At 34.4% G+C, this 13,486-nt stretch overlaps 1 protein-coding gene across 1 annotated transcript in view; it reads left to right on the top strand.

Annotated features, from left to right (window-relative positions):
* The window catches only part of ME1 (malic enzyme 1), a 156,647-nt gene that overhangs the window by 26,249 nt on the left and 116,912 nt on the right, over positions 1–13,486 (top strand). Inside the window, exons 2-3 of the mRNA XM_081094386.1 lie at positions 284–417; positions 3,827–3,976. Of these exons, the coding sequence (XP_080950512.1) occupies positions 284–417; positions 3,827–3,976 (284 nt within the window). The remainder of the gene's footprint in view (positions 1–283; positions 418–3,826; positions 3,977–13,486) is intronic.

The following is a 13,486-nucleotide window of genomic DNA, read 5'->3' as shown; positions in this document are numbered from 1 at the left end:
TCATTTGTATGTCTTCAACTCATTTTCCCTATTACCTAATTTCATCTTAACAATATGTGAGTGACACAGATCTGAAAATGTTATAGTATTATAATATTTAATGTTGAAGAAACTGAGGAATTGAGAGGTTACATGGTCTACTCACAGTCAAATGTCTACGTTTAGAGTATCGCCAGATCTTCTGGTCCTTAATTCCATATACTTGTTGGATGTTATTTTTGTAAATATATGCTTTTTCTCTCTTTTTTTTCTCCTTAAGTTATTGTCTTTCTTTTTTCCATAGGACTTGGCTTTTACCCTGGAAGAAAGACAACTATTGAGTATTCATGGATTATTGCCACCTGGCTTCATCAATCAGGATATCCAAGTTCTTAGAATAATTAAAAATTGTGAGCGTCTGAACTCTGACTTTGACAGGTAACACATTTTATATTTCTCTTAGGCAGTTGTTTATTTTATTTTTTATTAGATGAGAAAGTTAAAATATTTAGTGATTTGGAAAAAGTAGTCAACTTTGAGGAGAATTTGCCCAAAAATACAATGATGTTTTTAAAAATTTACCTTTTTAGGAACATTTAGGAATAGAATTTTCCTTTCCAAACTGTTATCCTCAGAGAGACTACTTTGCTCTTGTGATAAAATTGTTGCTATAAAGGTAAGTTATCAGGAAATGCCATCCTGAACAGAGCAAAACAGGTTAAAGTGGCTTTTAGTCAGACTATGAGTGCATATTGGATGCACTTTTTCAACTTCTAAACCTGGTTCTAATGCTAGTGCGAATTTAGGTCACTTACTGTGTTTAGAATTCAGTTTCCATGTTTGCACAGAGATAAAGGTAACGTGTGCCTTCTCTCTGTAATGAGATAGCCCTAGGTTGAAATTCTGGCTGTGTTTCACTAGCATTGGGGCCTCGAGCAAACCATCACAACCACTGTCAGGACCACTCTGTATGCCTTGCCTTCTGCTTTGAACTCTTCCCTTATTTAGGCACTAACCCTCAGGTTTTTCATTTATGGATTGAAGAGAATAGTTATTTCAAAATATTGTTGCGAAGTTTAGAAGAGGTAGCTAACTCAACACCAAGTAAGTATTTGTATTAGTCAGGGTTTTCTAGTGGTCTTCAGAGAAGCAGAAGCAACAGGATATATGTGTTGTGTGAATACACACACACACACACACACACACACATTACATCCTGTTGGATGGAGATATATATTTATTTCAAGGGATTGGCTCCCATGATTGTGAAGCCTGGTTAAGTCCTAAGTCTTCAGGTAGACTGGCAGCTGGAGAACAAGAAAAGACTTGCAGTTCGAGCCTAAAGGCAGACTGCTTGCAGAATTTCTTTTTACTAAAGAGAATACTACTACTAATAATAGAGTAGTAGTCCAAATCCCCCTTAGTAGGCAGGATCAGTCAACCTAGCCAGCACAGTAACTTCCTTCTTTGCTTATTGATTCAGAGGCATGTGGTGTCCATAGTGGCAAGTGGCCATCTTAATTTCCAATCTAACGGAATAATTGTTTCCTGGTGGAAACGTCCCTCCTTTTGAAACTAAGACTTATTGGCCCGCAGAGCATAAAGTCATGGGGACAAGAAGCAGAAATTTTGCTAGTGGGTCACTGGCGATAATAGTGAGTGGTGCCATTTCCATTTTCACCCCTGGGTTTGTGGACCTGTGAATCCTGATTATGGGAGAAATAGCATCATACTGGACACGGATTCATAGCCTCCTAGAGAACTTTGCCTCAGCTTTGCAAGGTATTACCACCTAGCTGGTGCTGTAACTGAGCCTCAGGAGGCCATTCCACCATTCTGTCAAGTAAGTTGCTTCAGGATGGTGGGGAAACATGGTAAGACCAGTGAATTTCATGAATACAGGCCCATTGCCATGCTTCATTTGCTCTAAAGTGAGTCCCTTGATCAAAAGCAATGCCTTGTGGGATACCATAATGGTGGATAAGGCATTCTGTAAGTCCACAGATGGTAGTTTTGGCTGAAGCATTGTGTGTAGGGAAGGCAAATCTGTATCCAGAGTAAGTGTCAATTCCAGTAACAACAACGCTGCCTCTTCCATGACGGAAGCAGTCCAATGTATTCACCTGCCACCAGGTGGCTTGCTGATCACCCCGTGGAATGGCACCCAATCAGGCATGCAGTGTTGGCCTCTGGCAGATTGGGCACCCAGGAGAGTCTAAAGGCAGGTCAGCCTTGGTGACTGGAAGTCCATATTGCTGAGCCCGTGATAACCTCCATTCCTGCCATGGCCACTTTTTTCATGAGCCCATGGGTGATGTCGGGCAGCCGGAGAAAGAGACTGACTCAGCTTGTCCAGTTGTGTATTTTTCCTGCTTCTTAAACCTCTCCACAATCTCTTTCACTTGTTACTTAAGTTCTTCCTTCAGCTTATGTTTTTACTTTATATTCTTTTTCTGATTCGAGGATCAGTAGGGATACCTGTGCCAGGAATAGAATGAGTGAGGGCAAGAATGGTAGGTTGGGAAAGGAAGTTATCAAGGTAATAGAGGATAGATTATGTATTTGAAGGCCAAGAAAGGACTTCTGCTATTAATCTGAGTGAAAAGGGAAGCCTTTCAAGGTTTTGAACAGGAAATCAACATCATCTGAGCTACATTTCAAGAAGAGAATGGCTGCAATGTTGAGAATAGAATGTAGGCTGGAAGATTGTTTAGGAGACTATTACAATAATCCAAGCAAAAGATGATGGTGATTTAGACCCAGTGTGGTAGCAATGAAGGTGTTTAGATTTTGGATATATGTTGAAAGTAAAGCCTAATGTATTAGAGACCTTGCAGAGAAGAGAAAACAGCAAAAAGAAACAAAAAAGAAATTGCAAAGAAACAGGGAACTAGTGAGCTAGAAAGAAAATGAAGAGAATATGATGTCCTAGAAGTCAAGTAAAGAGAATTTATTGACTTATAGGGAGGGAGTGCCACTTGAGTCAAATGTTCTGATAAATAAAATGAGGTCTGAGGATTGATCTTTGATTTAGCAATGAGGACTTACACATTTGCTAAATCAATTTTAGCATGTCTAAAAGTCATCATCTTCTTCCTAAATTTTAATTTTTTGGGTTAGCATAACCTATCTCTTTGCCCAGCATTAGAATCCCGTATGTCTGACACTAAATGCTGTGCATTTTAAACTACTTCAGGGAATGGCAATCAATCCAAAAAGGCTGGTAAGATTACTAAGTACAATCTTAAAATATTCTTTTAAATTGTACCAAACAATTTGAGTTTTATTTTACAAACCATTGAAGGCTCCAGGTAACATGATAAGTTTGATGCTTAGAAAGATAAGTCTGGGTCAAAAATGCCTCTAGAAAGAAAAAACCTGTTTGATACAAATAATAAGAAAAGTCTCTTGAACTTTCTTGCTACCTTAGTAATTTTTAAGGTTGGTGCTATATTCCTTACTCATTTTTCATCTGTTATTTCCCGTGGTTATTCAGCACTGAAGGTGAAAGGATGAAGTCTCTGTGTTTACTTAAAGATAATGCTATATGTATAATGGTATTTTCATCATTCTTTCATTTTAAAATAGGGATAAAGACATTTCAAATATTAAGTAAAACTTCTGTTTTAGCAATTATTTTAATATTTGAATGACATTCAAGGAGGTTTATGGTTCTTCATTCTTTGAGGTATTTAAGAATATTTCTGAAGTGTTTTTTTTGATCAGATGTTTCCTGTGTGACCTAAAAAGTTCTTCATACTTTGTTGAAAAATGTTTAATAAGATTTCTAAGCAGCTATTTCATGGCTTTGTTGGAATATAGACCTCATTTTGTCCATTTTTCACAGGTATCTTCTCTTAATGGATCTTCAAGACAGAAATGAAAAGCTCTTTTATCGAGTGCTTATGTCTGACATTGAGAAGTTCATGCCTATTGTTTATACTCCAACTGTGGGTCTGGCTTGCCAGCAATATAGTTTAGTTTTTCGGGAACCAAGGTATGTAAACTTTTATTTTAAATACAACTCGTGTCCTTATTTATTTATTTTTTTGTAAAGGTTTTGCAATAAAATATTGAATGGAATTGAACTTTGGAAAATCTAAATCAAATTTTATTTAAAAGGACATTAAATATAAACATATATAACATTAAAAACATAGTATTTTCTTTCTAGATTTAAGATAAGGGGAAAGTATTTCTAAACCAATTTAGGTTTCCTTTTACAGAGAGTAAATGAATTTGTTTTTTATTTGGAAAGAGAATAATTGCTCATAATTAAACTTGTCTTTAAGATGTTAATTATCACTATTATGTATATATTTTATAAGTTAAAGCAAAAGATTCCAGATTTTTGTGAAAATGGTAAACTACTGTTTTCTAAAATCAGAGTTGGCATTAAAGTAGTTTTTTGTTGATTTCCCTTAAGTGAAATAGTAGTTACCTTTAATGATCAATACAGTTGTTCTAAATCTATAGCTTCACTTTATTCAATATATTAATGAATTTAAAGATAAAAAGAAATGTTTATAAGTTTATACTAAAAATATAAAAGCCTCCTAAAAGCATTGTCATTGAAAGTTAGATTGAATATGTGGATTTTACATAGATATATGAATGTAGTAGTACTTAGCATACCTACTCCATATTACCCTTTGTATAAATAAAAGAACTAGACCCTGACCAGTGTTGTTAAGTGGTGAAAGTGTGGGCCCCTTCTACTAAAGGTTTGTGGGTTCCATTACCAGTCAAGGACAAGTACCTCAGTTGTGGGTTTGCTCCCCGCCCTGGTCAGGGTGGTCAGGGCATGTGCAGGAGGCAACCAGTTGATGTGTCTCTCTCACACAGATGTTTCTCTTTCTTTCTCTCCCTTTCCCTCCCTTTCTTCCACTCTCTCTAAAAATCAATGGAAAAAAATATCCTTCAGTGAGAATTAACAAAATAAAAATAATAATGATATACAGTACTCATATACCTCAAAAAATTATTCTTCACAATACATTTGCCAGCTAAATTCTAAATCTTGTCCTTTCTATGAAAGAAAATTTGTATTCACTGTTAAAATAGCCATTATATAATGTAATAGATATGTGCTATTCGTATCATTTAACAGACTACCTATAAATACCGATCTACTGCTTCTCTTTATACAAGGGGTGATGTGGCTAATTCTTTTTGTTGTTGTTGTTATTCCTCACCTGAAGATAATTTTCCCATTGCTTTTCAGAGAGAGTGGAAGGGAGGGAGGGAGGGTAGGAGCGGAAGAGAGAGAGAGAGAGAGAGAGAGAGAGAGAGAGAGAGAGAGAGAGAAGAGAGAAATCATTGTGAGAGAGACACATCCATTGGTTGCCTCCCACACACACCTTGACTGGGGCCAGGGATAGAACCTGCAACCCAGGTACATGCCTTTGACTAGGAATCAAACCCAGGACCCTTTGATGTGTGGGCTGGCACTCTAACCACTTAAAAACACCAGCCAGGGCTGTATATTATTTTTTTAAAAATATGTTTTTATTGATCTCAGAGAGGAAGGGAGAGGGAGAGAGAGATAAAAACATCAATGATGAGAGAGTATCATTGATCAGCTGCCTCCTGCATGCTCCCTACTGAGGATCAAGCCCCTAACCTGAGCATGTGCCCTTGACTGGAATCGAACCCAGGACCTTCCAGTCCATAGTCCAACACCCTATCCACTGAGCCAAACCAGCTAGGGCTGTATATTATTTTTTAATCATACAAATAATACATATTAATGAAAAAAAAGAGAAAATGCAAATATACAGATGAAAAAATATTTTTTAAATACCTAATGTCATCATGCCCCAAACCCTGATATACACAAATACATACTGTTTTTGCTTATAGAAGGGATCATACTATATATATAAACTGCTACCTACTTTATTGTCTTCTCTGAGAGACGTCATAACATCTGTCCATGTCTATAAAATATAATTCTACATAAAGAATCTTAATCAAAGCATAATTGGATAAAACATGGCTATTTTAAAATACAATTTAAGTATATTTATTGAAATTCTAACTTTTCTGAGAGATACTGAGAAATGCTAACAACTATAAGAAATGTGGAGGAGCTTAGGTTGAAATTGACATGGAAATCTCAATAGCAACAATTATTTTTGAGCACTTATATACTAGATGATTTTCTAAGGACTGGGGATACTTTGGTGTATGTATACATCTAAGTACAAAAGACAGGAAAATAAGAAATAAGCATATTGTCTAGAATGTTTGCAGGTAGTTAAGTGTTTAGGAGAAAGAAAGAGTAGAGCAGGGACAGGGGGATCCAGAATGTCAGTTGCTTTGGAGGGGGCAGTTGCAATTTTAAATAGAGTGACAGTGTGGGCCCCACTGGGAGGTGATATTGGAGGAGTGAGGGGGAGTCATTAAGATACAGAGGAAATGTGTGCCAGGCAGGAGGAATAGTCGGTGCCAGGGTCCTAACTGGGAACACGCGTGGAGACCAGGGCAGCGTAGAGACCAGTGAGGCTGGAGTGGAGTGAGAGAGGGAGTAGTAGATGTGATAACAGATGTTAAGATAAACGAGAGGGTCCAGAACCTATAGGTTCTTGTATGCTATTTTAATGAACATTGGCTTTTACTGTTAGTTAAGTAGGTAGAAGAATCAGGTAGCCTGGTTAGTAGGCTGTTGCAGTAAACAAAGTGACTCAGATTAGGAGGGTAGCAATGGAATTAGGGGTGAGGGTTCAGATTCTGGATAAAGAAAAAGAAGGTCTCAAGGATTTCCTCTGGGATTGGAGGCTTCCTAGAGCAGTGCTTTTAACTACTCTGGAGTAGTTTGCCTATTTTCACTTCTGGTTTTGCTACTTGTTTTAGTTTTGAATAAATTATTTAATGTTTCCTCCTCTGTAACATAGGGATAATACTACTGCCCGCCATCCTTTCACATTTTTCAAATCCAAAACTTTGAAAACCAAAACATTAAAAGAAATCTCATTTGGGATACAACCTGATCTATCTGAACCCATTTGTGACAAAATGTGAACTGAATTTATAGTCTTTATATGGCTGTATGACTATTTATAGTCTGTATAGTATAATTTGTTTTCTTTAGAAGTATTAATATATTTAATTTCTGGGGGCTTTGTCCAAAATAAATAGGGTGGATGGATGGGAGGATGGATGGATGGATGGACAGACAGATAGATAGAATGATAGGAGAGGGAGAGAGGAGGAGGTATGGCAGGAGGTAGGAGACAGCAAAATGCTTACAAATGTTGAATCTAGGTGGAAGTATTCATTGTATTATTCTTTTAATTTTCCACAATATTATGGCAGTTTCTGTCATGTTGATTTTTAATGTTTATATTTTGTTAAACTTTTGATGATTTTGAAGTTGTTAGTAGAATAGTTCTCATGGCTTCTCCCATAATTATAAAAAGGAACTTGTTTGAAAACATATTATGTAGCATAAATTTAGATATTGTATTTAATTGGAAAGGAAATGGTGATTGTGTTTGAATAATGATGGATCTTTCAGGCATCAGTTAGCAAATACACGATTTGTTTAAAGCCAAAAATGACAAATGTCTATAAACCTTTCCTGTTGCAACAGCAGGTATTCTAAGACATTCAGAAAGTGAACAGGAAGATTATACCTGTTATTATATTTACTTTGTGAATTTGGTGGTAGCAATTAGGAACATGTTAAGTGAAAGTTAAAGGTTAATATTACAAGTACTGAGTGTAATACAGTTTCATAGCTTAACTATATTTTACTTGCTATGACTAGATATTTATTTTTCATTTTGAATATGGCATTAAAATTTGGCTAGGTATCAAAAAATAAATTCTTATAAGAATGCTTCTACTTCCGGTATATTTTTTCTTAAGGTAAGATGCTGGAATATCCATTTATTGTTTTTTGTGTGGGATTTCTTTTCTTTTTGGCATAATTTGTGTGGGTTTTTCAAGCTTTCATGGATAATGATGTTTAAGAATGGTGTTGAGTTTGCTTGGATTACCTCCTTTGCATATGTCCATAACATTTGGATTTTTGCAGATCCAATATTTGGTAGTGGAATATGCTTGTCTAATTGTGGCTAATTTGTTGATAGAGGTATAATTTTTGGAAGCTAGAAACCATTTTGTATTTTTGCAGAATGCTAAGCTTAGTGTGTTAATTAAATTATTGGTATTCTATCAATATTTTTCTTAAAGAAATGTTTTTAAAGCAGATTTACATAATTTATTTGGAAACATTTCTACCTGCTACATTTTAGACTGCATTTTCTAGGAATCATCTCCTTTTCGTTTCTGTTCTTATTAGCTACATACCATTTTATCATGCCTTTGGCAATTAAGCATGTTTCTATTTTTCATATTTCTGATGTTCTATCAAACAGTTGGTAAGCATCTAGAGAGAAGGGATCATATTTTATAAATTATATCTGTACTTTTCATCCTAGTTAGGCTTAGTTTCTGGTTGGTGCTGAATTAATATATGTTTTTTGCTGCCTCATAGAAATAGTAATTTAATATTACTGTATTCATCTGCTCACATAGAAAATGATAAAGTATTGGTAATGTTCTTTATTTCTCCTACTGTTTAACCATATTGTTGTAAAAGGTAAGTTCTCATAAATAATAGATCGGAAAGAAATTGAACTCACTTGAAGGAATCAGGCTGTGAGGAAGTAGAATTTTGATTAAATATAGATAATACATCTTTAAGCACACAGTTTACTCCTTTCACTTACTAATTTTTATACAGTAATTCACTGATATGATTTTGGCAAAAAGGATGAGCAAATATAATTTTGTTGATTACAGTTCTTTAAAAAAATATTTACAACTAGTACCATTGGCTGACTTGCCAAATGTTATGGTGAAAAAAGTGTTCAATGCTCAAGTTAATTGTGGAAAATTTGAATTAACTAAAACTAAACAGAATTGTTTATTGTAAGATTTCACAGAATAATGCTTATTTTGCAAGTTTTTGGAGGATGGAGGTTAGATTTTGTTGTAGATAATGTACCTAGCATAATTCTTGGCATACAGTAGCTGTTCCCAGATAGTAGTTATTACATCTGGTATTGTAGCTCCCAGGTTTCTTCATGACTAAATGGATGATGGTACCATTTACCAAGTTTCAGAATACTGGAATATGTTTGTAAGGGAATAGAAAGTTCTTTTGGGGACATGCTGAGTTTTAAATATCTTTGGTTCTTCCAAGTACAGACGTCTAGTAGGTATTTAAATGTATGACCTGGAACTTAGTAAATATTGTACTTAAAGCTCTTAGTATTTTAATTAACATTATATATGCCACATAAATTGTACCTGTTTTGATATTGACAGTGATGAAAATTAACAATAAAATTGTCAAAGCGAATCATTCATTAAGATGTTTTAATTTTTAGTTTTATTTTTTCCTAGAAAATTCTTAAGGAAATGCATAAATGGGAACATTAAGATGAACCAAAACAAAATACTAAAGTAGTGTTTCTACATTTGTTGTTTATTTTCTTTGGAATTCCAAACACGACTTGAAGTAGAGTATTCGTTATTTAATTTGTGAGGACTAAGTTTTTTTATTACCCCATGTGTCGTTTCATGTGAGAACGTAAAATAGAAATGGTCATAACCATGACCATGATTAGACCACGATTCGAAGTGGAGATCGTTTACTCATACAGAAACATGCAGTTTCTCAGAGAGCCAAAAGTTCAGCAGATTTTGTCATCTTATACAATGAAGGTGTCAATTTTACCTGATTTTGGCTTATGAAATAGCAGTAAGAAAAGAATTTTAAAAAATAAATGTAAAAGAAACCTACCCAAAGTTATTACTCCTTTTAACCCAAGAATGTTCTCATCATGTAGTATGGATTACAATTACTATCAAATGAACTGTTAGTAGAATGGAAACTTTCATATCCTTGTTCTGTACGTTTTCTCACTTTAGATCTACCTGGTTTTCTTAAACGTAGCCTATTTTTATGATGCTCTATAAAGACGTGAGGGCAGTTTTACTTTTACTAAGCTCTAAGTACTTCAGTAACTCAGTAATTGATTATAAAGAGTTTAAGTTGGTTATGGCAAAGAAACATGGTTTCACAGCCAGTTTTTATAGCTGCAAATTAAATAAATTAACCCTTGAAATAAGGCTGTGGCACTGTCAATAGTTTAGTGTGGTCTCATTTTTACTGGACCATAGTGATGTAACCTGCCAAGTTACCCAGTGCCCTTGTGTGAGTTGACATCTCTTGCTGTCCTAGCTCATCTCACTTTGAAGTTTCTAGGTGGGGGTGAGGAGGTTCTAAACCGGGTGAACCAGGACTATTTTTTAAATTAAATGTATTGAGGATGAGATCTATAATAATAAAAACATAATATGCTAATTAGACCGGATGTCCTTCTGGACAAAGCTGCAGCGGGCGGGGGCCATGGCAGAGGTGGCAGAAGCCCCTCGCCACAGTGGTAGCAGCAGCGGCGGGCGGGGGCTTGGGCCAAGGCCCTTGCACAAATTTTGTGCATTGGGCCTCTAGTTCGTTAATAAAAGTATAGGTTTCAAGTACATATCTCTGATCCATCATCTGTAAGTTGTATTGTGTGCCCTTCATCCAAGTCAAATCTTTTTCTGTCACCATATATTTGACCCTCTTTACTTTCATTACTCCCCTTCCCCCCTTTCCTCTAAACTGAGACTATTCTTGCTTGGATTTGGCTTTCTTCAGTTCAATCACTTTAAAATCTTTAGAAATATTTAGGAGACTTTGTGAACCATGGAATATTTTTAGCTTATAGCTCTGGTTTAGTTTGTAATTTTATTTCTTATCATATTATAATTTTCTATATCTTTAGAAATTCAAATAGTTGATATTTAAGAGAGCAACTAATTTTTTAGTGCTTCTAGAACAGTGATCATCTTAATGTTAGATGTAATAAACTTTTTACCATTTACCTATAGCAGTAAGTCTTTCATTTTGATTAAATTTATTAAAAAATATACTTTTGTCCCACTACTTATTTCCCTTTAAATCGGCCTAATATTTTAAAGTATGAGAAAAAGCACATGGTGGAATTTTTTCTCAAAGATATGAAACAAGTTAAATGGAATGTCTGGACTAGTTGAGGTCTCTTAACTGTTTCCTCGATTGATTTTTTTAGAGATACTTATTTGAAAATAGTTGATTTTAGTTTAATATGGAGATTTAGATGATTTTTTGAACTACTAGTTAATTCAAATTAACAGTATTTTCTGATCAGACTAAATGTGCTATTGATGAAAATGTATATGTGACTTTCATTAAGTAAGTGAGGTAGAGTGTCCTCAGTCTTACGTACTGGAAATGCAGTGTGTGCCCAGAAGTAGTTTAAAATGCCAACTGTCTTCTTTCCTAAGTATCACTTTAATTAGGAAAAGTATGGAGAATGGAAAAAACGTAGGCATGATTCAAACATTAATTCTTCACATCAAGACCTAAAGATTGTCTACACATATGCATAGACAAATTTCTTTAGCAAGGCCGTGAAACTTATCTTTTATTGTAAAAGGCCCTGAAGTATAAAGTAACAGTTCATCTTGAGACTTTAAGTGTGGAAAACTTAAATGGAAATTCAAGTTTGGGATCCAAAAATAACTGCCACAGTCTGTGTGGCACACCCAAGTGTTTTGATTTAAGTTTAGTTTACACATAGCGTATAGAGAATTAAGAAAAATTGCCAAGTTTTATCTCAGGTAGTATTTTTGACAGTGTATTAATTTGGGTGTTTTTATATTTTTAAAGAAGGATTATAACTTCCAGTCTTCATTACTGAAAATAAAGAATTTTTTAAAAAGGGAGGCAATGGCTATTTTGCATCACATACCCAGATCATACCTGTGTTTAGTTTTGGATGCCATATTTTTGGAGGGTCATTGGCAAACTGAGATTTGTCCTAAGAAGAGTAACTAAAGCAGTGTCAGTTATTGAAAACTTACCACTATATGAGAAAGTGTTGGAAGAAATAGAAATGTTTATCCTAAAAGAAAAGACTTAAAAGGGATATAGTCAAGTCTTCACTTATTTGAAAGGTTTTCATGTGGAAAAAGAGTACACTTGCATGGTACAGCCCCAGAACGTAAAATGAATGGATGGAAATTATTACAGGGTGAGATTTAACTTAAATGTAGAGGAAGATTTCTGATAATTTAACTATCTTACATTGGAATAGGCTTCCTTTTCTCCTCATTGGAAATGTTCACATGGTGTAGATAATCATTTGTCATACAGGTTATACATGTGATTCTTGCATTGGGTGTGATTGTAAAATAGTTGAATTTTAAGGTCACTTTTAACAAGAAAATGCTGTGAATTTTTGAAAACTCAGCCTACAGATGAATAATTTTAGGTATTTGGAACATGTCCTAAAGTATAACTAAATCACACATTATTTCAAGTAACCCTGCTTTCTAATTCAGGAAGGTTTTTTGGTAACAACTTAATCACAATGTTAAGAATTATTTAAAAAATGTTTTTTAATAAGAAATGATTTAAAACAGATTTAAAATGATTTGATGATACAACTCATCAGAATTCCTACTCCATCTCCCAAACAATTGCACAAACACAGCTGTACCCTCACTATAATGCTTTGGTTGTAACATTTCTTCAGTTTGACTGGATTAAAAGTTTTATGTTAACATTTTCTCATTTAAAATAATAACTTTATTCTGATCTAATTTTTATTTTTTTGTAGTTTTTTCATCCTTTTTCTGTATATGCTTTTAAGCTCTCATTATTTTTATATGTTTTCCTTAACTTAGTGGCAGTGTAGCTAATGGAGAAATTATTAGGAAGAATTTTCTCTGAGGCAGTGCTTCCACCTTTCCCCACAAGCCCCCGCCACCCAAATCAGTAGTGGAGGAGAAATAGCCAGGTTAGAATGTTATTATCTTTTCTAAAATTTCCAAAATGCTTTTTAGGTATGCTTCTGAAAATTTAAAGATTTGTTTTCATCCGTTTTCTTGACAAAATAATATACATTCAATATTGTCTAATAATTATTTTAATACCTTTAAATGTTCGATTTTATGCAAGATAATTTTTAACTCTTCAATTGAAATTGTCAATTATAGCTCAATATACGGATATTTTATAATGTTTTATATTTACTGTGGTAAAATTATTTGATAGGCAAATTATGCACACGAAGTCCTCCTTTAACATTGATAGGTTATGTGACTGTAAGCAAAATGACATATATTGAAACCAATTGCAATAGGCTAATATAAACATCTCACGTTATAAAAAAAGATGTTGAACAAAACAGTGCTACTTGAGGACCTGCTGTAATTATCTACTTAAAATAAATCATGAAAGTTCTCCATTTTATTTCTTTCTGAGCAAAGAAATTTCTCATTTAACAATATAAATCCTGGAGAAACTAAGATGGCGGCATAGATAAACACCGGGAAATAGTCGCCTCCCACAACAATTGAGAAATATCCCAAAGGACGGAGCAAACATCGTCCAGAACAACAG

This window comes from Myotis nattereri (genome assembly GCF_964212035.1).
Source record: "Myotis nattereri genome assembly, chromosome: 6".
Taxonomy (NCBI): Eukaryota; Metazoa; Chordata; class Mammalia; order Chiroptera; family Vespertilionidae; genus Myotis; species Myotis nattereri.
The sequence above is the reverse complement of the archived record's forward strand: the minus strand, read 5'-3'. Positions and strand labels throughout refer to the sequence as shown.